The sequence below is a fragment of the Cebidichthys violaceus genome, unplaced genomic scaffold (assembly GCF_023349555.1).
Source record: "Cebidichthys violaceus isolate CVI_PGR_0920_01 unplaced genomic scaffold, fCebVio1.0.p SCAF_1, whole genome shotgun sequence".
NCBI classification, from domain to species: Eukaryota; Metazoa; Chordata; class Actinopteri; order Perciformes; family Stichaeidae; genus Cebidichthys; species Cebidichthys violaceus.
Window position 1 is genome coordinate 6,735,463 of NW_027176262.1, and position 24,471 is coordinate 6,759,933.

At 44.9% G+C, this 24,471-nt stretch overlaps 1 protein-coding gene across 1 annotated transcript; it reads left to right on the forward strand.

Moving 5' to 3' along the window:
- The first annotated feature begins 775 nt into the window (after positions 1 to 775).
- tiparp (TCDD-inducible poly(ADP-ribose) polymerase) lies at positions 776 to 21,161 on the forward strand. The gene is made up of 7 exons (XM_068708602.1): positions 776 to 1,066; positions 2,196 to 3,252; positions 11,824 to 12,013; positions 12,464 to 12,651; positions 16,370 to 16,663; positions 18,258 to 18,515; positions 20,038 to 21,161. Exons 2-7 carry the CDS (start codon positions 2,222 to 2,224, stop codon positions 20,225 to 20,227), a joined length of 2,151 nt encoding a protein of 716 aa, XP_068564703.1. The 5' UTR covers positions 776 to 1,066; positions 2,196 to 2,221; the 3' UTR covers positions 20,228 to 21,161.
- The last annotated feature ends 3,310 nt before the right edge of the window (positions 21,162 to 24,471 follow it).

Consider the following 24,471-nt stretch of genomic DNA (forward strand, 5'->3'; position numbering starts at 1 on the left):
GAGCAACTGCAACATTTGGTGGGTGAATGGTCCTTTGTAAGGATCCCCTCAGTATTTTTAATTTAAGTAAGTCCAAATTACCAACCAGACAAAGCAGGCTACTGCCCTGGGGCCCCAGACCCCCGAGGGGCCCCCAAAACCAAAAAGTAGGCCTTCAACTAACAAGGGTCTTGCATTATTAAGCTACCTAATCATGTGAACCTGTCTTGAGGGGCCCTGTGTCATTAGGCCCTATTTCCTTTAGCTCAAACTAACTCACAAATGGAAAAACCTGTAAACGTGTTGTACCGGTCCAGTATAGTAGCCACTGGTTGTTTAAAGGTTCTTTGTGTGAACTGTATTTAATAGGAACTTTGTGACCGTGTGCATACACACAACACACTAAAGGAGCAATAGGTTCCTGACACATTTTCTAAAATGAATCTGGCAACATTATACAAAGTATAATAATACTTTGCAAACGTAAAAATAAATGCGTGTGTTTTACTTGAAGTGTGTTGATTTAATAGGCTGCATATTTTACTTAATGAAATGATCTAAATTGTTCTTGCTGGTCTGCCTTAATAGTTGTATAATACTGTCATTTATTGTCTTTAATCCCTACTTTTGGAGCTCGACAAAGCCCCCTCGAGGGACCTCACAACCCCCATGCAGCTTCTTCCGATCACCACCAGACGACTCTTTCCCTCCCCCTCCTGCCTTTGAAGCGAAGCCCCGCCTGTGACCAGGTTACGGGGCGGGGCCTGGCTGTGCGGAGCCGGGAGGCAGGCAGAGCTCGCCACAGCTGTGCTTCGCCCTTTGTCGGTCTCTGCTCCTCGCCTGCGCCTTTTCTATCCGGTACAAGGATACAAAGAGAGGGGGGACAGACAGCATGCAATAGAGACAGAGCATGAGAGCGGCGGGGGCAGCAGAGGGACACGAGAAAACCTAACCGGACTACAGTCTAGTCCAGACACGGATACTATTATCTCCAGACTGGATACGGAGCTCCGCCGATGTACGCACTGGATTTTACCCACCAAAGAGTGTCGAGACCAGGGGGAGAGGGGCGGACTTTATCGCGCAGGTAGGGTGTTTTTTGTCGTCTCGTTGTGTCAACAGAGAAATGTAGTGAGGGTCTTTTTTCCCCCCGAAACCGGCTCCGTGGAAAGCTTGCGCTGCTACAAATCACCCTGCGCTGCCTACTGCAGTGCTTCTCCGGTTGGTTCTTTAAAAGCGTTTCAACTCTGCAGCCCGCACCGCGCCGCTCCGGGTCTGCGGGAAGAACCGTTTGTTAACGGGAGGAGAGCTGTTGTAGCGAGGCGGGCGAACATACAGCTCCGGGGAGCTCTCCCCGTGTTTCTTTTGTCGTTGCTCCGCCGCAGTGCCTTGTGTGTGTTTCTTTGTAACGTGTAGACAGTAGCCTACGTGCAAACTTGCTCGCGCAACGATGTGAAAGCGGCACGTAGACGGCAGCGGCCGCGTATCGGACTCCCGTGATCAAAATATATAGTCCCGGGAGAGAGAGAGAGAGGGGGTTTTGTTACAGTGATGATTTTATCGCTCCTGCTCGGGGACGCAGCTGTAATTGCACGCGTGACGTTAGAGAGAGAGCCCAAAGACGCACAAGAGTAAAAACACGGTCCGATTATATATTCTCATTTTTATTAAAAAAAAAAATAATCTGTAACTGGTGACTCTGTTAAAGTCTCTACAGCAGGATTAGGTAGGCTAATATTTTTTTTCCGCTTCAATAACTGGATGCAAGCAGCTGAACCCGTCTCCTTTCCAAACGAGATTCATTATCGGCCTAACGAGCTGTAACAATCATTTATGTGTTTATAATAGTCTGTTTCAGCTGATCGTTATTGCAGCTCTTGCTGTGTTATTCATGTTAAGGCCTATTTGTGTTTAATTATTCCTGCAGGGTCATTATGAGATCAGACCAGTCTGTAGTTTTTTTTTTTTTTTGCCAGAGGTGTTAAACAGGTTTCGTTTCAGCAGATGAAACGAGGGGTTTCCTTCCCATGAAAGGAAAGATGACTTTCCACAGTTCTTTTTTTTTTTTTTTACAGCATAATAGCTCGTCCAACCTATTAATCATATGGCTTTATGGATGACGGGGTGACTTCACCTTGGAAACTAAGATTATAGGATTATAGGTGTTTTATCTTTGATGACTACATCTGTCTTTTTTTCCTCTTTCTTTCTCCCAGGACTGTCGGGGTTTTAGGAGGGCATCATGGATAAAACTTTGCACATTCTCCAGAAATCCACAGACGGTGTACCGACTGGGATCTCCCTGGATATGAGTTTAAACATGGACGAAGGGGAAGACTTCACGGAACAGCGGATAGTGGGTCTCCCGGACAAAATACCTCTGGTGAAACCCTTTTTCAAAAAGAAGCAGAGGAAATTGGACGCCAAATGCCTCCACCGCGCCCTGGAGGACCCCATACTGACCACTTTACTGAGCACGGATGCGCTGGTCTCCGGGGATGGGGTGTTTGTTCCCCGGAGCCAGCCGGGCAGGACTCCAGGCAACCTGTGCGCGGCGGTCGTGGTGAAACAGAACTGTATGGGCCAAGTGTGTCTCAAAGCCCCGGGAGCCGCTGGCGACACCGCGGCTGGGGCCGGAGTACCGGGGCTGTTGACCCGAGACGGTGATGTGGAAATAGCCGATACTACTGCGGAGCTGGAGGAGACCGAGCGGCGAGGGGAGCGACCCAAGATCGCGGATCCTACTACCCCCGATAGCCGCTGCTTTCAGCCGAAACCTGACCTCAGGGCGGCCGGCAGCACGGTGACAATAACGCCCCCCGGCAGAACTATACCTCCCACAGTTGCACCCCAGGCTCTCCACCAAGAGGGGAGCATCAAAAGCAATGGCCTCTTAACCTCTGGGTCTAAAAACCCTCCAGTCAAAGACTGCACCGGCGTCCCGGACCCCCTTCCCCTCCTCCTGCAGCCCGACAAAGGAGTGCTATTTCAGGATAAAAGTGAAGAGGCCTCCTTGGACTTGGTTTTTGAGCTGCTCACACAGCTCCAGTATCACACGCACCAGTCGGACTCAGTGGACATTTGCGTGGATTTCCTTCAAGGACTGTGTGTGTACGGCAATGACTGTGCCCACCACCACACTGTCCTGCCCTACCACTGGCAGATCCGCAGGAGCAGTAATCAGACGTGGCAGAGCATAGCAGACGACTCCCAGGAACAGCTGGAGCGACTGTACTGCAACCCGGACAATGAGCAAGTCAGGCTCAAGTTTCAGTAAGTATCCCTCTCTAGGGTTTTGAGCAGTATTATCCTTTATCGTGGACACTGTATGCCCTCTAGTTAGATACAGGATCTTACTGTGCAGGGAAGCAGTAACTGGGCATTTCTGTTTTGGATCCGTACCTGTGGGCAACAAGGGGGTCAATTCACTTTCAATTCAATCAATTCAAAAGAGGAACTGGAAACATAGTTCATGCACTTATGGTAAGGCATCGGTTTCCAACATTTCGACAACATTCACAATACTTTTGAAATAAAGATGCCAAAAATAGGCCTTTTAATAACATTATTATACCCTCAGTTGCTGGATCGATACAGTACATTGCACCCGCGCCAGTATATTGTAGAGTCCTAAGTACTGCTGAAAAGGGGTCCATTGATTAGTTACATTGTCGCCATGTCACAAGTACCTATGAATTAACAAACATTTGACTCTTGTGACACGGCAACAATGGCGCAGTAAGCCGATAGGCTGCTTGTGAATGATAAGCACCTCTAGTTTGCCGTGTTGGAAACAGTAGACCTCGGCCTGAGCTTCCTCTTTGGTTTCACCACCACTGACAAACTGAAAGCTTTTGACTCCACAGCTGTTCTGTGCATGTGTGGCTCATGGACCGCAGCCAAGTGAATGTGCCTGTTATTTTCACAGTTCCTAATGCCATCAATGTGGTTTATTAATGCGTGTGTGAAAGCGTGTGTGTCGGTACTTTTTTTATATCTCCTGCGTGCATGTGTTTTGGCCTTCACGTGTCTTCTCGTTAATGTGTACCTGACACGCATCTTTATTTGAACTATCATATCAGCTATTGTGCCCTCCTGTAGTCACGGCACTCCATATCCCGGCCCTGATATTGGTTATCTATTTCCTGGACACCCCCCCCCCCCCCCTCCCTCTGCTCCAAAACTCACCCTGTGATTGGCCGAAGCTCCGTCCAAACTATGGCAGAAAGCTGTGAACTTCCGTGACCCCCAGTTGCCTTGTGCGGTCACTGACACAGACGCACTTGGCAGCTTCTCATCTTCCCTCGGTCATAGACATGCACACCACTGTGTACACACACACACACACACACGCACTGCTTGGCACGCAGACGCTCACACGAATAGGCTGCACAGAGGAGCTCAGCGGCTTGCTGTGCTCACACGCACGCCTTTTAGCAGACAGAGATAAACCTTTTTTTCACTCTCTCACACACCCACATAGACACACACACACACACACATGCGAGCACTTGGCAAGCCCCATTGGGGTGACATAAAGGAGCATGCACCGCTTCCTGTGAAACGGTACTGTATGCAGGCACATTCACACGGACACTCACGCACAAGGAGTATGTACACATGGCCGCTGCTCACCTCGCTCTCAGCACAGGTCGCTTATTGTTTGTTCTGTTTGCTGAATCTATTTCACCCCATGATGTCATGTTCATGAAAGATCTTGCCAGCAAACTGGTCTTTTTCTAGCTTTTTGTGTCGGACCAACTTTCCAAAACCCGAGATATTCAGTTTACTATCACATAAATAATAAAAAAAGGAGCGAATCCTCAACAGTTGAGAAGCTACAACTAGAGAATGTTTCCTACTTTTGTTTCTGAACTGTTATCCCAAAATTAGCGCACAAGCAGATAGTCATTGTTTAATTAAGGTGGAGCTGGCACGTCTTTAAGGCAACTTAAGCTGTCAACAACCACATTCAAACTATTTTATGTTTCTCTTCAAGTACGATCTCATAAAGTAATCGGGGATTTTGAACAGTCTTTGTCATATTATCGTCTGAGTCGGGTTAAAAGTGCAGTCTGTGTAAAAAACACTCAATGACACAGAATTATGCCATTATACCCTCAACCACGTCCACATCATCGGGTCTTTCATGATTAACGGAACCCTTTGAGCGGCCATGTGTGTTTGTCTTTGTTTATGTCTGTGTTGACACTACACACACACACACACACACACACACACACACACACACACAGAGGTTTGTGTACAAAGATTTGTATGTGTCCGTGTGTTTGACTTGTTGACTCATGTTTTCAACTGAAACTCTATGCAAAGTGCATATTGCTCCACAAACAGGACATGCACCTGGTGGTGTCAACCCAAATTCTTCAGAGGCCCGTTTGGTGTGTCACACTCTTGCCATCAGACAGGGCCATCTGGCTCACTTGACTGAAACTCCTCTAGATCATTTCATATGTTTGTTTTACTTTACATATTGAGAAAAGGTCATATTTTTTTGGTCATGGGCATTGAACAACTTGTGTTTGTTTGTGGTTTGATTAGCACACCGGCTATTACAGTTTCTTTTGATTTTCTATGTGATACATTTTACAGGTTGACTCTGATATATTCTCTGGTAATTAGTCTTTTGACACATTTGGTCACAAGCTAGATAATCACTGAATTCACACTGGTTTTCACTTAATTCCACAGTTCCAGTCACTGTCAACACGTTGTATATATTTCACCTGTAAGGTGTCAAACACATTCTCCTCATGGTTATTCTTTATCATAACCCCCCTTGTTGCTGCTTCTGGAGAGCATTTCTACTTCTTTTTTTCCCCAACCACCCACGGCATAAACCTCAAGAATGTGTTTTTGAAGTATTAGTAACCCTGACCCTAAAAACAGGTTTGACTGTATGAGAATGGTAGAGTGACAACGTAACGCACAAATAACACTTGCACATATGTAGTAGTTTTTTTTTTTGGTGGCTATACGCATTCACATCCACAGTAAGAAAACACAGGCTAATTCCTGGTTTAAAAAAAAGTGTTTTTAAGTGTTAAATAATCCAATGTTTATTTACCCCACAGGTTAGCACTTAAAATAGACGGTTGAGCTGCCTCGGGTGTGTGCGAAGGTTGTGGAATTGGTATCTTGATGCTGGCTGAACTGTATTGGTTTGGGGCTCATAAGATCTGATCAGGTGATGAGAGACAAACCTGAAAGTCAGTAAATTGCTCACACTGTTGTGGTTATTCAGCACTCAGTTCAGTCATTTACTCGACACTTTGTATTGTACTGGGTGTGTGTGTGTGTGTGTGTGTGTGTGTGTGTGTGTGTGTGTGTGTGTGTGTGTGTGTGTGTGTGTGTGTGTGTGTGTGTGTGTGTGTGTGTGTGTGTGTGTGTGTGTGCGAGGGCCCTTTTGATACTGTTCTTTAGAGACGCAGTCCAGCCTGTCTTTTAATGCACGCAAGTACACACACACACACACACACACACACACACACACACACACACACACAGGCGAAGGCATCACTGTGGTTACCACAGCCAAATGATAACATTGTTAGCGATCTAAAGAGCAACAGATGACTTAACAAGCTTTACTGTCGGTATGGCAACACAGGCCTGTTTTTACCATCTGCTGTGTGTGTGTGTGTGTGTGTGTGTGTGTGTGTGTGTGTGTGTGTGTGTGTGTGTGTGTGTGTGTGTGTGTGTGGACAGAAAACGTACGAGCATTTTTGTGTGTCTGCGTCTGATATGTCCTCTGCGGTCTATTGTAGCGTATGCGAGTGTGTGTGTTCTGCGCTGAGCTGTTCCCGTGTGTGTGTGATCCATAGCACAGGTTAATCCCATCCATATGATAAGCAGGAATTGAAGTCTGGCTAATCCGCCTTTAGTCATGAACTCAGCAGTAAGGAGGAATGTCACAGTCATCGCTTCTAAAAGTTATACTGTGATAATCTTCGACTGTACACTTGCTTGTTAGCAGATTTATGCTGTGCTGTAGTGTGTGTGTGTGTGTGTGTGTGTGTGTGTGTGTGTGTGTGTGTGTGTGTGTGTGTGTGTGTGTGTGTGTGTGTGTGTGTGTGTGTGTGTGTGTGTGTGATTTACCAATCAGGTTGTCAATTTCCTGTATTATCTATCTGAGACTTGGATAAAACATTGTTCTGATTTTTACGTTACCATGCCGAAGCGCATATTTTTTGTGTGTGTATGTGTGTGTGTAAATGATTGAGAGAGAGAGAGTCTTTGCCTGTCATTAACTGCCATAAAGAGTTACAGAGCATTGAGGGCAGAGCGACCTGACACCATGGTGTGTGTTGATATCGCGGGAGATTCCATGTTACCTCATTGTGTCACGAATCAAAGAAAATCAAGGACGGTTGTGTCTATGAGAGCTTGTTTGTGTGTGGTGATTGTGTGTGTGTGTAAAGAGGCGGTGTCAAGATAATCAGATTGTGTGTGTGTGTGTGTGTGTGTGTGTGTGTGTGTGTGTGTGTGTGTGTGTGTGTGTGTGTGTGTGTGTGTGTGTGTGTGTGTGTGTGTGTGTGTGGCTATAACGTGTCAGACAGTCCATGCCATGAATCAGCCGGGCGAGGTCTGGGTCGCTCTGCCTCTTATTACTCAGTCTGCCTTCATCCTTCCATCTTTTTTTTTTTTTATTTCCTCCCTTCTGCTTCCTCCTTTTTCCTTACTGGATCTTTCGTCCTGTACATTTCTTTGTCCCACCCCTCTTTTACTCCCTTTCTCTCTGTCTTTGTATCCCCTTTTCATTCCTCAATAGTACCTTGAGGTACTAAAGAGATATGGAAATGTGTGCTTTGCCTCTGCACTCAAGCAGTATCCTCTTTTTCTCCTTTTCAAGTGTCCCCCAAGTGTTTTTTTTTATGTCAAATTCAGTTATCCTCCCATCTCTTCGCTGGCGTTTTCACGTTTTGTCCCTTCAGAAGAGTTAAAGGGTCAAAGGACTTTAAGAGAGGACAACCTGCTCTGTTAGCTTAATGGTGTGCGGTAGAGGAGGACAGGTACGCGCTCTTAACCGGAACAATCCAGGACGTGCAGAAGACGCCGGTGTACATTTGTTCCTGTTCTCTTTGTGTGACTCCATGTTGTTCACAGCTTTAAGAGCAGCAAAAAAAACAACAAAATCAAATGAAGCAGATTTGAATAGATAACTGGGAGGTGAATAGCTCCGACATGAGGAAATAACACTGACCCATGACATCAAGGTTGTGTGTTTGTGTGTGTGTGTGTGTGTGTGTGTGTGTGTGTGTGTGTGTGTGTGAAGAAGACTTCGTCAGCAGATTTGGTTGACTGACTGACTTATCAAGGCATGACTGGATGAAGTTTGAGTGTGTGTACATGAATCTGTCAAAAGAATGTGTGTGTGTGTGTGTGTGTGTGTGTGTGTGTGTGTGTGTGTGTGTGTGTGTGTGTGTGTGTGTGTGTGTGTGTACGCAAATGAGTGAGCTCTCATGTTGTATTTTTTTTTTTTTTCTAGCCTGTGACGTTCACAATAGCATGACTGATGCTGGTATGCGGGTCCTTGTGTGTGCAGCCGTGAGAAAGTTCGAAAGGGTGTGTGTGTGTGTGTGTGTGTGTGTGTGTGTGTGTGTGTGTGTGTATGTGTGTGTGTGTGTGTGTGTGCTAAAGGCAGTGTGGGGGATTAACAGCCATTTTGACAGTGCTGTGAGTTTTCTTAACCTTTATTTATCCAGGGAAAGGTTCTGCTGAAACTGCTTTTTTCTTTTCTCCAGCAACACCCTGCTCCCACATTCAGCCCTGTTCCACACACCTGGGAGCTGCCCCAGGAACAGAACCGGCTTGGTGGATTTTTTTATTCCACGTCCTTGCTCCGGGGCCTTCTTCTTTCACCGTTGCCATACAAACACCCCTCCCTATTCAGCAGTTGGGTTTTCCGTTTGAACGTCTCAGTCTTTTCCCTGTAAAACTAAAACACGCTGCTCTTTCAATTTGCGTTTTCTGTTGACTTTCGAGCGTGTACCTTTGCACAAGCTGGAACAGCCCGACATTCGCTCTTGAAAGTGTCGACCTTCCCAGGAGTGGGCGTGCCTTGCGACTCTTTCCAACTTTTGATTGGCCTCCACTTTGAAAGCACCAAATCTCAGTGCACTTAATTTAACCGGCGGAATTTTATTTTTAGAACAGCACAAACTAGTCTGGGAGCGAGGGAGGGGAAAGGACTCAGTGAAAGGCTTTGAAAATCATTGACTGACCTTTCTGGAGAACTATCTTCTTCTTCTGAGTGTGTGTGTGTGTGTGTGTGTGTGTGTGTGTGTGTGTGTGTGTGTGTGTGTATGTGTGTGTGTGTGTATAAGAGAGAGAGATCGAGGTGATCAGTGGGGTGGGGCGGCTTCTTGTAAATGCGACAATTAAGTTCACATAACCTTCTTATAATGACACCTGAAAATGTAAAGTTCACACACACGCACATACAGAAGCTCCTGTCGTCATAACATATCGCTGCAGGCAGAAACTGTTCTGTACTTAGACACAGAGAGAGAGAGAGAGAGAGAGAGAGAGAGAGAGAGAGAGAGAGAGAGAAAAGGCCATGCAGGTGCATCTTTTTTTTTCAGACATGAAGTACAGAGAAACGAAAAGAAGGACTGAAACAGGGAACAGAGCAGAGAGATGACGGAACAAATGAATAGAACAAAGTGAGCAGGGGTGAACAGGGCTGAAGTAAAGGATGTAGTGTTTTCACAGTGCATTTGTTTCTGTTACATACTGTATCCCTGTCTTTTCTTGTAGCGCCTGTTTCCATCATCCTTTCTCTTCTGATTCTCTGTTCTTGCTGTTCTGCCTTTTCGGAAACATTTTTTTTTTTTGTTTCTTGAATGCTTGAACGCAGTTCAGAGAGAATCTGGGCATCTGCATTGTGCATCTGCCTGGTCTTTCTGGTAAACTGGAGACCTGATAATCGGTGACTCACTCCTCAGTTACTGTTTTGTTTCTGCACGTGCTCAGTGGCTGAATTCCTATTTCACTTCCTCTTGTAGGGCTGCAGTCACAGCATGACTTAGCAGAAACACAGCCTGTGAATACTGTGTATGTAATTAGTATTTGTGTAATTTTTCTGGTTTTGTTTTGGGAAATTGACTCAGCAGCTCTCATTATCACCTTCCTGACCGAAACTGATGTGTGTGTGTGTGCGCCTGTAACTCCAGTGACCAGTAATTGCACTCACAGCAGATGAAACTATATACTTACATTCAGTGTACCTATTATAAAATGAGGTTTCACTTCTCTGGGCGGTTGAACAATAACTCAGCAGGTCCACACACCCAGCTTCTCTGTGTTTTAGATAGGAAACATCTATAATGTAATTCATGTGCTTTATTTAGAACAAACCTGAGGCACCCACGTTACCACAACACGACCCCTGCTTTACACACACACACACACACACACACACACACACACACACACACACATTTCCAGACAGACACACTGCACTCGCCGATGTCTAACCTTTGACATGACATCCAATTAGTTTCCCGGCATAAATCAATGAGCCCATTAACACTGTCAGGCTATGTGCATCCTTTGTGTGTTGCAAAACTTGTCTTTTGTGTGTATGTGGTGAATGTGTGTGTGTGTGTGTGTGTGTGTGTCTGTGTGTGTGTGTGTGTGTGTGTGTGTGCGTCTGCCTCTCTGTCGGGCTGTCTTCCATGGCATAGCGTGCCAGTCTATGATGCCCACATTTATGTGAGTGGTATGTCTGACCCAGAAAGGATTTGCCAGAGGCCTTATGGAGGACTAATGCAGAGAGACTGATGCACACACACACACACACACACACACACACACACACACACACACACACACACACACACACACACACACACACACACACACACACACACACACACACACACACGGGGGGGGGGGGTTGTCCCACGCTTGTCGAGACAGAGAGGGGTTAAGGGAGGTTGTATGCACATGATAAGATTAGGCTATACGTTTCTAACATTTAGTTACTTAGCAGATGCTAACATATTAGCATGTAACAAAATCATTGTTCTAGCTGAACCGGACTGACAAAAGGACAAATGTCAGTTTTGCAAAAATGAGAGTCAAAGCTTTGCAGGAATAGCTCGACATTTTGGGAAAAAAAACTCACTTTCATGCCGAGAGTGAGAGGAGAGGAACGGCACCACTCTCGTGGCTGTACGCTAAATATGAAGCTACAGCCAACAGCTTGTTGACTCAGCTTAGCATAAAGGCTGGAAACAGATGAGAACAGCTAACCTGGCTCTGTCCAAAGGTATAAATGCCCCCCTATTAGAAACCCAAAAGCTCACTTATAAACACATTTTATTAACACAATATTAACTAAGCTAAGTTAGTCAGCTATGCCACGAAGTAAAACAGCAGAATAGCACATTCCTTGGCAGTCTTGCTTACATCATTCTGGTTTAAATCTTGACACAGTAAAGTAAAGTTTAAAAATTAAAGATGAATGTGTGAATCATCACACGAGTGAAATGTCTGTTTTTCGTTGGCGTAAAGGTAATGGTTTGGTCATATTTGTCTTTATATTCCCTGCAAGTTAACATGTGACATGTAAGTCATGTGGTTGACGCTGTCGCCCTGCGTGACTCATACTGAGTGAGTAGTTAGAGGTTTGGTCGTCTTGCTCCGGGGCACTTCGGTTCAATTAAGGTTTCATGGAATTATAAACTGTGACCATTTAGGTCACCGTGCCACAGCCACATGTTAGCCGACCGTGCCAGTGTACTTAGTTTCCCCCCCCCCCCGCTGACTGCAGACGTTTCTTCTTCCTAACAATGGGTTTTCCACTTTTTGTTCCAGGGGTCGTGTGTTTTCCCTAGACTTCGGGGCGATGCGAGTGTGTGACCTGGAATTTGACCGCGTCCGACGACTCACCACTCCCGCCAGCCCTCTACCCACGCCTACAACGAACCCAAACCCCACCCCCAGCTGTCACACGGTGTGGAAGTACTACTGCAGAGACAACTTTGGCTGGAGGGAATACTCCGAGGTGAGCCACTCAGTGCATTTGTGCATGTGTGTTTGTCTGCGACGCATTAACTTTGCCCACACCGATCGATCTTCTAGCCACTGTGATGGGATCAATTGAGACACACACACACACACACACACACACACACACACACACACACACACACACCTAAACACCCCTTGTGACACAGTTCTCCCCCAGCAGTTTATTTCACCAAATCAGTAAAGTCACTGTTTGTGTTTCATGATGATGTCGTTATTAGCTCCGCTTTCTGTTATCTGAACATTGTACCACACTTCACTGACATTTCCCTCTCCAGACTCCCCCCTTCCTCTTTCCACAGTTGAATGAAAATGCAGAACAGTCAACTGTATAAAACGATAAACGATTGAGTCTAATCGCATCTTTCTCTTCCTCCTCCACTTTCTTTCTTTTTCTTTTTTCTCTTCCACCTCTTCTCCTACTCAGCCGGTGGTGAAGCTCATAGAGGAGGCCAGTTCGAGGGGTCTTAAGGAGGTGCGATTCATTACGCTCCAGAACCAGTATATCCTCAACATCAGGGAGGGCTTCCAGCAGAACGCCGTCTTCGGGTTCAGGCGTCAGATCAAGAAGCGGCCCACGTTCATGTCCTCTGTGATGCTTACACCCCTCCTACAGTAAGTACAGACACAGACATTTAACACTTGATGTCACCATCTCTGCTGCTCTTAAAATACGGATACAAGGACATGTACAGGTCCTGCCTGGACGTTACCAATGCGGATTTGTTTGTTTAGCCATTCTAACGGTATGGCTATACGGATCACGGTGTCGGACTAGTGGTCGGCCCACTCATCAGTCGACAATTGTATTCCAACGAAAGTTTGTGGAGATATTTATGTCCCCCTCAGGGTGAATTGTAATACACTTCGGTCCTCCTTTGGCTTCTTTAAATGTGTTCAATACTAATCCAAATACCTGTCAGACTAATGACATTCCCATCAGCCTCAGCTTTACTGTACTGTACAGCTGTATATTGCGCTAATTAGCATAGTTAACATGCTAAACTAAGATGGTGAACGTTATACCTGCTAAACATCACAATGCTACCGTTGTTATTGTGAGCTGACATTTTCTGCCAATCATCGAATAAAGGAGGAGCTGACCAATAAGCTCATTTTCAATTGGTGTTGTTGGTGTGGAAGCTATTTAGATGCAAAAGAGTATTGTTTCTGAGAGGTCTTTTAACCTCCGTGAAGGATTGCAAAATATTCTGATGAATATCACGGTTTAGTGGCTAGTTAAAAGCAAATGTCAGGAACAGTCAGTCCTCAGTTGATCATTTAGTTCTCACATCTCAACCTTGTTAGGGAACATTTCGTGTTTTGGACAGGAAGCAACATTTAATATAAGAACGAGGTCCTCGATTTTACATTAAGTTCCTTGCAACATGTGCACATTAACACACACACACACACACACACACACACACACACACACACACACACACACACACACAAAGTTGACTCTTCAGTATGTGATACACTGTCTTCCTGTGGCTCTATGTGTTCTGTTTGGAGACAGTCAAGCACACAGAGGTCGGTACACAGTGCTAATGTCACACTCGGGGCTGAATACTGAAAATCCTCTGAACCACATTCACCTTTAATCCGTTCCAATACTGTTGCACATTGCGAGCCTGAGCCGCTCTTAAAACCCATATTAACACTTGAGTTTTGGCAAATCAAACCGGGACACAGGAGCTGACCAGAGCAGAATGAAGACAACAAGACAAACGGATAATAGACAACGAGGCAAATGAGAACATATGAGGCAGAGTGGGGGGAGCGGACAGATAAAGAAATTAGATTTACTCTATCTTAAATATTATTTGTCTGATAACTAGTGAGGAAATCTGTGAATGAGATGAGATTTGTTCACTTTCTTCTTGAGGAAACTAGCAGATTTCAGGAGTCTTCATCTTTCAGCTGCCATCTTCTCTTTATAGCAGTGAAGTGATCTGCCTCGCTGCACTCGCCTCAATGATATTCCTAAAACAAGTGATACCAGATTGGAAACAAGTGGAGTCATCTCACCCCATTTGCAGAATGTTTCACTTCCGTCCTGCCAGTGTCCCGGACAGAGCGAACGCTAGTACGAGCTGTTCCTGAATGGCCTTGACAGCCAAGAGGAGACGAGATGGAGAGCATGAGATGGAGGAAAGAGGGAGGAAATTAGATGGAGGAAGCGGAGGACAGAGGCAATGAGGGGAGAGAGAGATAGAGAGCGCAGTGAGAGCGGTCTAAATGGTTTCCAGACTGGTTGAACAGCAGAGCAGAGTGAAAAGAGTGTGAAATGTGACTGTGGGAAGCTGGAATCTTTTGGATTGAGGGTCGGACTTTTTCATCCGGTTGTGTGTGTGTGTGTGTGTGTGTGTGTGTGTGTGTGTGTGTGTGTGTGTGTGTGTGTGTGTGTGTGTGTGTGTGTGTGTGTGTGTGTGTGTGTGTGTGTGTGTGTGTGTGTGTGTGTGTGCTTTGATTAATAACTCTGCGGGACAAAAATGTGTTCACACACAGTCACATTATAGTAACAAAAAGCAGGCAAATTGTTAAAATCTTAGCGTTAAGTTCAGTGTCCAAGGGGAGTGACTGCAAGTGTCCTTCCAAGTGACCAAAAACAAGTGTGTGTCAGGAACAATCTGTGCTAGGCTTAGAAGTTGAGGTCATTAGTTGAGGTCATTAGCTTGATTGGCACTCTCCCTTGCTCCCTCCCTCCCTCCCGTCCTCTCTCCCACTCCTTCTGTCATCCCTCTCTCCGGATGATGTTATTTTCAGCCATCTTTCCCTCCCCCGTTATCAGTGCTAATCTTTCTCCTTTTCTTTCTTTTCTTCTCTCTCCTCAACTCCATCACTCTCTCGTTATATGTCCCTTTTTCATTTCACACTTGTTTACGGCAGCCGGCTGTGCTGTGATCTTTTCAAAGCTCACATGGGGGAATAGAGAGACATCGATTGCGGGGAGAGATCGAGGCCGGACAGGCATGATAAGAAAGAAAGAGAGCGAGAAAAAGAAATGAGAAAAGCCGTCGCCCTGACTCCGGAGTCGCACTGATCACAGTCTCTTGACGACACACACACACACACACACACACACACACACACACACACACACACACACACACACACACACACACACACTCTCTCTCTTATGGCTGATAGGGCTAACAGCATTTACACTTAGAGAGCAATAACTTGACAGCCAAACCACTGTTATTGACTGAAATGCCAGACACAATAGCTTTTTTTGTCGCCTTCACGACAGCTCTGCAATTGGCTTCTTTTATTCTTCCCTCTCTCTCGGTCTCGTTCCTGTCAGTCCCTCACTCTGCCTCCCCGTTGTCTTGTTTAGTGTCTGGGTTTCATTTTCGCGCTGCCCTGCTGTTTTGTTTGGTCGGTGGCGGCTGGCGGCTGCTGTGGAGCTGCTCCACTCAGCAGCACAGTGATGTCATTTGTTGACAGTTGGTGGAATAGGATTTTGGAAGGCGTGTCTGTTCATCGCAGCGGTTCATCGGTTTTTTTCTACGTTAGGATGCAGCTTCGATCGGAAACACATGGAAAAGGAAGCTGTAGGAAGGAGTAGAGATAGGTGGCAGGCTGGGATGTAGTTTAGAGCAGGAGCGTTGTTATAAGCTGCGACAAAGTAAACTCTTTTACCATTCGGAATGTCGAAATTGTCATTTGTTCTAGAAGTGTGCTCCACATCTCATCACTACAGATGCTGCTTCAGTTGTATGTTGAAGAACTGGTTTAAGCATGTTGTGCTATATGTGAAGACCTATAAGAGGAAGTGGGTTGTATAGTACAAACGTATATTTAAAAATAATAATTATTTATTTACTAGGCCGTATGTAATCATCGTTTTCATTTATTATTTATTCGTCTTTTGAGAAATTATCCTTCGAGATATATCATTTTTTAGGTCAGTGCTACTGTAGCTGAAAAGTACAATAGCGATTAAGGTAATGACAACGTTCATGGTGGGGAACAAAAGTGAATTCATTATAAGCAGTGTTACGCTGTACTAATTGTAGAGAAACGGTTATCTGAGAGTTGTGTTGAGTTTATAAGAGGTTGTTGATTTTCAGTAGAATTTTGTCTGTAAATTAGCTGCTGGAAACGATCCCTCCATTTAAACCATTCATGCTATAATATTCTACATGTTTGTTGACGTGTATCATTGTTAGTTATCAAATTACACATTTTTTACTTTAAACTTCTAGACTCAGTTTGCAATGCTAGCAAAAGTAATTTGTATTAATTAATTGGAAGTGTACTCAGCAATTGTCACCCTCATTTTTTTCTAACACCTTCTCTATCTCTCTCTCTTTCTCTCTAGGACTTTGGGCGGCCTCTCGTCATCCCCCCTCCCCTGTTCCTCCTCTTCCTTGTCCATGGATCTCACTCTGTCGCATCCCCTCTCGCCGACCACCACCAACCCACCCAGCCTTTTCCCTGAAACATGGCTGCCCATGACCATGAGCCAGGACTTCCTGCAGGTGCCGGTGTCACGTGAAGACCGCAGCTACCGGACGGTGTACAGCCTTTTCCACAAGACGGTGTCGGAGACCAAGTTTAGGATCCTCAAGATCCAGCGTGTGCAGAACCCGTTCCTCTGGGAGAAGTACAAGAGGTGAGCCACTTCCTCATTGCTGGAGATAACCTCAATCTAACCTAAAATCTTTCAAACTAAACAGAGGGAACATTTCAGTCCGGGTCAGATAGTTTGATGTCGTCAGGTTTGAATGACTTTTCCCTTTACATGCTGTGTGGTGCAAGTGCACATGACTTAGAAGCATATGTGATTGTGAAGATAGTATTTAGCTTACAAGCATACAGAAATAAGTCTGTCATCTTTATATTTAGAGGATATTATGAACTCAATGTGGTGAAAAAGTTGTACCAAAATATTAGCGTGGTGTGGTTTCTGTTGTTATATTATTTGGAGTTTCAATCGCCCTAGCTTCACATATTTTGCTGTTGTGGCACAGAATGTATTGTTCATCTCTTTACCCAGAGTTCTGTTGTTGAACTCAAACTATATCCGACACAGCTGCATATTTACTTGCAGACAGAAACATGAATAAGAACATCTCTTAACAACAAACAGGATGAATGAGAAACAATGTGAGAAGAGGGAGGGAAAAAAAGGGTCAACTGGGACCAGCTGTGTGGGACTTCGTGAGAACGAGTCGGCGGTGGTGTGTGAACACGGCGGATGGAGAGATGTTTGGTGATGATGGTGTTTCCGTCGCAAACACACAGTGGGCAAACCACTGCGGTTAGAGGAGGGCGCGTTCTATCAGCTGTGACAGTTAGAACTCTCCCACACTGACTGGTACCACACAGTTTCGCAATGACTGACAGTGTGTGTGTGTGTGTGTGTGTGTGTGTGTGTGTGTGTGTGTGTGTGTGTGTGTGTGTGTGTGTGTGTGTGTGTGTGTGTGTGTCATTAACTCTGAAAGTGATACCCCCCCTCTCTCTTTCCTCTTCCCACACTCGGGTTATGACAGGGAAGCAATTACTGATTGTTTGCGTGTCTGTGTCTGTGTCTGTGTGTGTGTATTGGCTGGTTGCTCATATCAAAGGAAGTCATCCTAAAATTGGATCGTAGGAAATTGAAGTGTGTGTGTGTGTGTGTGTGTGTGTGTGTGTGTGTGTGTGTGTGTGTGTGTGTGTGTGTGTGTGTGTGTGTGTGTATGCTTAGATGCATCAACGTCTGTCTGTGTCAAGCCACAGGCAACGGGGTCATGCGAGGTCACGCCCGGGTCACGGCCTCTCTGGCTCGAGGCGCTTTCACCTCTGCATGCCTGATTGATCCGCTCACATCAAACGAGTTGCGTGTGTGTGTGTGTGTGTGTGTGTGTGTGTGTGTGTGTGTGTGTGTGTGTGTGTGTGTGTGTGTGTGTGTGTGTGTGTGTGTGTGTGTGTGTGTGTGTGTGTGTGTGTGTGTGTGTGTGTGTGTGTGTGTGTGTGCGCGCGTGTTGCTCATGAAACGGATTAGGCCCAATGTTCTTAACCGGTTTAGCGCAAACAAGGCTGTGATCACAACGTTTCAACAATAGAAATAGCAGGACTTCTCCCAGCTTTTTACTAATTCTCTCACAGTGCATCGACCTAGTATAAAGAATAATAAGAATGAAGAGTACGGGATTTGTTCATGACTTTATTATATTTAAAGTAAAAATCCACAAATCTCACCTTCTGTCCCTTTTCTGCTCCAACAGGAAGAAGGAGTACATGTCGCGGCGTATGTCAGAGATGGACCGGCTGCTGAGCGAGCGCCACCTCTTCCACGGCACCTCGGCCGACGTGGTGGAGGGCATCTGCAAGCACAACTTCGACCCCCGAGTCTGCGGCAAACACGCCACCATGTTTGGCCAGGGCTCCTACTTTGCCCGCAAGGCGGTCTACTCCCACAACTTCTCCAAGCGCTCGCCCAAAGGAGTCCACTGCATGTTCCTGGCCAAAGTCCTCACTGGCAGGTGTGTGTGGGCGCAGTAGTTAACACGTTGATAGTGGGAAACATTTTTGTGCTTTTGATTATAGATGGGATTTTTCATGTCTCATGTTGCAACTTCATCAAAATAAAATGCACTGCAAAAAAAAAAAGCCTTATTAGGGGTTTGTGATCTGGATTACGTGTTTTATCGTAGTATTTGTAATTTTACATTGCAATATTGATGTAAATTGTAATATAGTAAAAAAAACGTTCCATTATAGATTCAAAAAACAGATGAGATTTTGTTGTTCTGGCTAATCTAATCATCGCATTTCATCACAAAGATGCAAAATCCTATTTATTTAATAAATGTACAACAATGCCAGCAATAACATAATGCAACCAGAGATATTAAAGGGATGGTTTCCTTTGTATAAACAAGTCTCACATCTCTCAATGTATTCACTGTGATATTGATCCTCCAGATTTCTCAAAATTAGTGGCACAATGTTTAATTCTTCTTTTTGTCAGTGGTATATCTTAGTTAGGACATCCTGCTTTGGTTAGATGTCTTTGCTGGAAGTGAATTAGTTTGGTGAATGCTGAGTTAGGCCTTAATGTTATCAGTTTTGTTTGGGTTCCATCTTTTACTGTCCCCATATGAGCTGTTGTTCCCTCCAGCACATACCTCAGCATGAACAACAGCACTCTCTGATGCTATCGCTGTCTCGCTCTCAGTGCTTTCAAAAATAAATTTACAAAACATATCAGCATTAATTTGGATCATGGAAATCCCGAGGTTCTTTTCCATAAGCCATCATTCAGTCATGCTGTGCGTCATGTGACTCCCCCACTCCCTTACAATGCAAGTCAAATCTAGAGCCGCACATGTAAAATGGCTGATTTGGCTGAAGCCATCATACATCACCAGTTTTGTTATGGCGCAGCAGGCAGTCTGCGGTGAGGATGGTGTGGAAACACACTACACATACCCCAATGTGTTCAATGTGTTCAATGTGTTCCCCGCCACAGACAGGGACATTGCTTCCAGACCTGAGCAGGGATATAGACCAATAAAGAAGCTATCTGTACGGTGTGGTTAACGCTCCGTATCTGGCACATACGCTGTGTAACGTCTCTACCCACCCACTTTGCCTGTAGCTGAAGATGTTCTCATTTTAATGTTTTATTTATGACCCCAGAGAAAGTGGAACAAACACTGATGGATTACAGGTCTTTAGAGTTTGACATGAATATTTGAGAGAGGAAAAACACTGGTTTCAATGCACTTTCATTTCATATTCTTACAATATATACATTTCATGCACATACAGCATATGCTAATATTATTAAAGGTGCCCTAAAACGCACAGAGGAGCAGCAATCTTGTAATCATAGAATTTATGATTACAAGTCTTCTTTTGAATTGTAAATTATTCTTCTTTAAAATCTGTTGTATAATGCAAATATAAAGATGGTAGCTTTCCAGTTTACACTCAGTTTAACTATATATAGTCTGGACCACATTACTAACCATGTCTCTGTTCTATTTATTATATTAACAGGTTTACTGTAGGAAATCCCTCCATGCGGCGACCTCCACCCATCAACCTCCGAGACCCCTCCAGTGACCTTTATGACTCCTGTGTGGACAACTGGGTGGACCCCCAGATCTACGTCATCTTCAACGATGACCAGAGCTACCCCTACTTTATCATTCACTACGAGGAGGTACCCAGCACTGTCGCCGTCTGAGCCCTGGATCAAACCTGGGTCTGCCGGTATTTGCAAACTCATAGTTTGTTTCAGTCTGTTAAGGTGCCAGATGTGTGGAGTTTGCCACTTGAGGTGAAAAATAGGAACAGTTTAGGCCAATAACGAGCTGAAGTCTAGAGTCACTTTGCCAGACTAAACTTCACCCATCTGCTGCTCCGAACAGGTTAAAACAGTCTGAAGAGATGTTTGCAAATACTAAATGATTTAGGTTTGCAGTCGGCTGGATCCAACCAGACTGGACCGCAGCAAAGAACAACAGACTGGTCTAGACCGGATTAAACTGGACAAAACTGGACCAGCAAAGGACAACACCTGTTTCATCCAGTGTTCAGAGGTGGATGACAACTGACATCAACAGCTGCGACTACAACTGACTTGACTGGACTTGTATACCACGCTTTGTTATCTAGTAGGATCAGGAGCCTAGTGATGATCACAACAGGATTTTATCTACCTTATTGATCTGGAGCAGATGCAGGAGAAACCAAACCGAGTCCTCTTATCGTTTTGACTTAGTCGTATGGCTGTACATGGACTCCGTTCCACATCAGGACAAATGCTGTGGTAGACCGTTAGCGTCCTGCCAGTACCTTGAATGACCAACTGGCCGTAATTTGTTCTGAGGAAGCAGCAACCAACCAATCAGACGCTTCCATAGAGAAACCATGGCGGCACTGACCCCCGTCATTCTCTTACAAAAATCATCGTGAGTGTTTACCCAGCCTCCGGCCCTGACGGGTTTTGTTTTTTTTCTTTTGTTTTTTTCAAGTTTTTGTGCTGCGTGTTTGAATCTTTTAATTTAGTGCAAATGAATCTTGTGGCCTCTTCAAACAGACAAATGGACGTGAGTTTCAGTGGGACTTTTACAAATGGACATCCACAGAAAACCTCCCGGCAGAGGTTTCACATGAAGCCAGTGCTGTGCCCGGTTGGTGTTTTTGCCTTTGCGCCCACCACTTTAGTTCCTTGCGGGGGATTGAAGAGTGTACAGTTTCACGCTGAGACTCGGCGGCGCTGTAGCGTTTCGTCAACAACCCCCTCCCCCTGAAACTCATCTCTCTTGGACCGCTCTCTCTCTCTCAGAGACAGTAGACATGTTTTAATGAGACAAACTGTACAGATGTTCTCTTTGTTTATATTTGAACTGTGTGCCTTTTGTTCATAAACAAATTTATTTATGTTAGTTTAATGTAACATTGATTAAATAAAGAATCTAAAAGAAAAAAAAAAGACCAATTGGTGAACTTGTGCTTTATTTAAATCATGTCGAGTGAGATTTATTAGTTATGAAGCTGTCGCCTCCACATTCCTGTAAACATTAGTCCAATCAGTAAGTCTCGTTTTGCTGCCTCCACAGACAACACCTTCACACTTCATTCATTAGAAACTTATTTAGAGAATGCATTAAAACATTTATTGTGATCCTAGTTGGTTCTGAAACGAGTGAGATGAGAAGAGTGATACCAATCACCCAACCGCTGGTCTCAATATGAGCTACGTGATATTTTACAGTCGGCGGTTTTGAGGCGTTCATCAGATTATTTGTTCTCGTCTGGGTCCAGTGGTACTAAAGGCAGAAAAGAATTTGCCCGTGCTCAGCCCTCCCTCTGTCTGCCACCTCCCCAGGCTCTCCTTCCCCCACATCCCCAGCCCAAGTGTATTATTTGAGCGCCATGTCTAATGCGGTCCAGAGGGAGGCTGGCGGAGGTAGCTGTCTATCCCAGCCCAGAGACGGCACACATGGGGCTCAGCAGAAGAACACGACCCCCCCGCCCCTCCTCTTCCTCCTCCTCCTCGCCCTCCTCTGCAGCTCATTCTCTTCTGTGTCTTTCACCTCATCTCTTGTCTCTCTGTCCCTAATCCTTTTATCTGACCTTCCTTTCTCTCAATATGGCTTGTTCTCATTTACAGTTTTTATTTGTTTCCAGAGACAAAGTGACCATTGTGAACATCAATGAAATCAGGTTCTATTCATTAATTTATTTATTTTTGCGTGTGAATTTGGGCATTAATGGAATAGTTTCACATTAGCTTAGAAGACTGGAAACGGGGGACACAGCCAGCCTGTCTCTCTCAAAAAGTAACAAAATCTGATATATCTCTCGATACATAACGTGGTATATATCTTGTTTCTTTAAATTGTGTAATAACTGAAGTGTATAAAAAATAATTTGTGGTTTTCGGGGGCTCTGTGCAGAATTAATTTTTGGCTAGACTCAATGACTTCCTGGACTCTGCTAGTTCTCTCAAAAAACGTTCCAACTCATAACCCAAACTATCCCATTAAATGTGCTCATGGTGTTTAGTTTCTAAGCGTATTAATCGATATCTTTAAATTAGACTACTTTTAGACCAACAAAATAATAAAACAAATGCATGTAGAAGGCTTAATTAAACAAACAAGATATGGATAAAACCAAATAATACAAAATACAAAAATAAATCTTTGGTTATATCTATTATCTATTATCTGAGAGTGGTGGGGTGTGTGTTGGAGGATTATATCTAAAATCCTGACTTCGGCCCCGTTTATTTCAAAATTCTACTTGTGTGCTTGTTGACCCTCGTGACAACAATTGTGAGCAGTAAAACAGAAAACAAATGATCTAAGTTATATAAAGTTCACATGAAAAGTACGTTTTAAACACAGCATCACAGTGATTGACAGCCTATATACAGTATGTAAGTGTCTGTTATCTTTATCTCGGACTCCTCATCCATCAGCACATTTTTTTGTGCGACCCTTTACTCCCATTTCCTTCCTTTCTCTGCAAGCGACTCCCCTTGGTTGCCCCCTCAGCCCCGCTCTCTGCTCGGCCTTTGGGTCACCGTGTCGTGTAAGACTGCCGTGCTGAGCTTCGCTTTTTGGCAGAGGAGAGGGGAACGAGGGAGATAGAGAGAATGGAAGGGGGGGGGGGGGGGGTGGATAGGGATAGAGAGAGAGGGAGGAGGAGTTATTTTGCTCTCTTCGTGCCTCCTCGTTGAGCTGCGTGCCTGTCTGCTCTTCTCGTGTGCATGCAAGATCGCGCAGGTTGCCCTCTATTTGCCCCCATCTCGCTCTATCTCCCGTCTCTCTCTTCCTTACCGAGCTTCTCTCTCTTAATCTCTCTTACAGCCTTTCGTTCTCTTTCCACTTTTTTCAATCTCTTTTCCCAACCTGTCCAAACCAAACTCTCATCCGCTCTTAGCAGTTTAAAATCCTTTTGCCCTCAATGATTCCCCCCCTCCCCCACCCCCCTCTCTCTCTCTCTCTCTCTCTGTCTCTCTGTCTGAGTCATGCAGCGGGCATTGGGTAGGTTTGTTTGCCTGACTGCCCTTCAGGAATTGCTGCTGGCACACAGAGAGCACTACTTTGTAGACCTGCTGGCTGGGGTTAGAAGAGGAGGAGGAGGACAGCAGGAGAAGATGTTGAGGGAGGATGAGAGGAGATAGGAGATGAGAGAAACAACGGGAAGGAGAAAAAAAGAAGAAGAAGAGGGACAGAGGAGAGATGAGGTTGCAGAAAGGACTGTGTGTGTGTGTGTGTGTGTGTGTGTGTGTGTGTGTGTGTGTGTGTGTGTGTGTGTGTGTGTGTGTGTGTGAGAGAAAGATAAAGGCATGCGGAGAGTGAAGTATAGCCTTCATAAGAGCAACGACAGAACTTTGAATTATTCAAAGCTGTCAGGATTATTGTGCGTGTGTGTGTGTGTGTGTGTGTGTGTGTGTGTGCGTGTGTGTGTGTGTGTTTACGTCTGACGTTCTGCCATCTAAAGAGAGACTGAAGGGAAACCGGGCTTCTAAAACAGATTCAAAATAATTTTGGATGCATTCATAATTCATTTGGGTCTCATTGTGCATTAAGTTCAAATGTGCACCTTGATGTGCGCACACACACACACACACACACACACACACACACACACACACACACACACACACACACACAGATCAGTTTGAATCAAGCTTATTAAACTTTCCGAGCTAAATTATTCAGTGTGTAAAAAGGGGTTTCCTTTGTAGAGAAATGAGACCCCACACTAATTTGTAACATACAGTTTTGCAATGATTGAGTGTGTGAAAAATTGCCTTTTTTTCACTCAAGGGTTGTACTCGTCTTGTAGAGCCATTTTCACATCTAATACGGGATGAGGAACATATTACTAGAAGTAATATGCAGCCGATACAACTACCTGGTGAATGTGTTTTCCCACAATAAAAGGCACAACACACTTTTGAGAACTTTT

Bases quoted from the DNA above. Each gene is read 5' to 3' on its own strand.
- tiparp (XM_068708602.1), top strand. From the start codon at position 2,222: ATGGATAAAACTTTGCACATTCTCCAGAAATCCACAGACGGTGTACCG. The intron at 12,014-12,463 runs GTGAGCCACTCA...TCTCCTACTCAG, and splicing joins GCTGGAGGGAATACTCCGAG to CCGGTGGTGAAGCTCATAGA. The intron at 16,664-18,257 runs GTGAGCCACTTC...CTGCTCCAACAG, and splicing joins CTCTGGGAGAAGTACAAGAG to GAAGAAGGAGTACATGTCGC.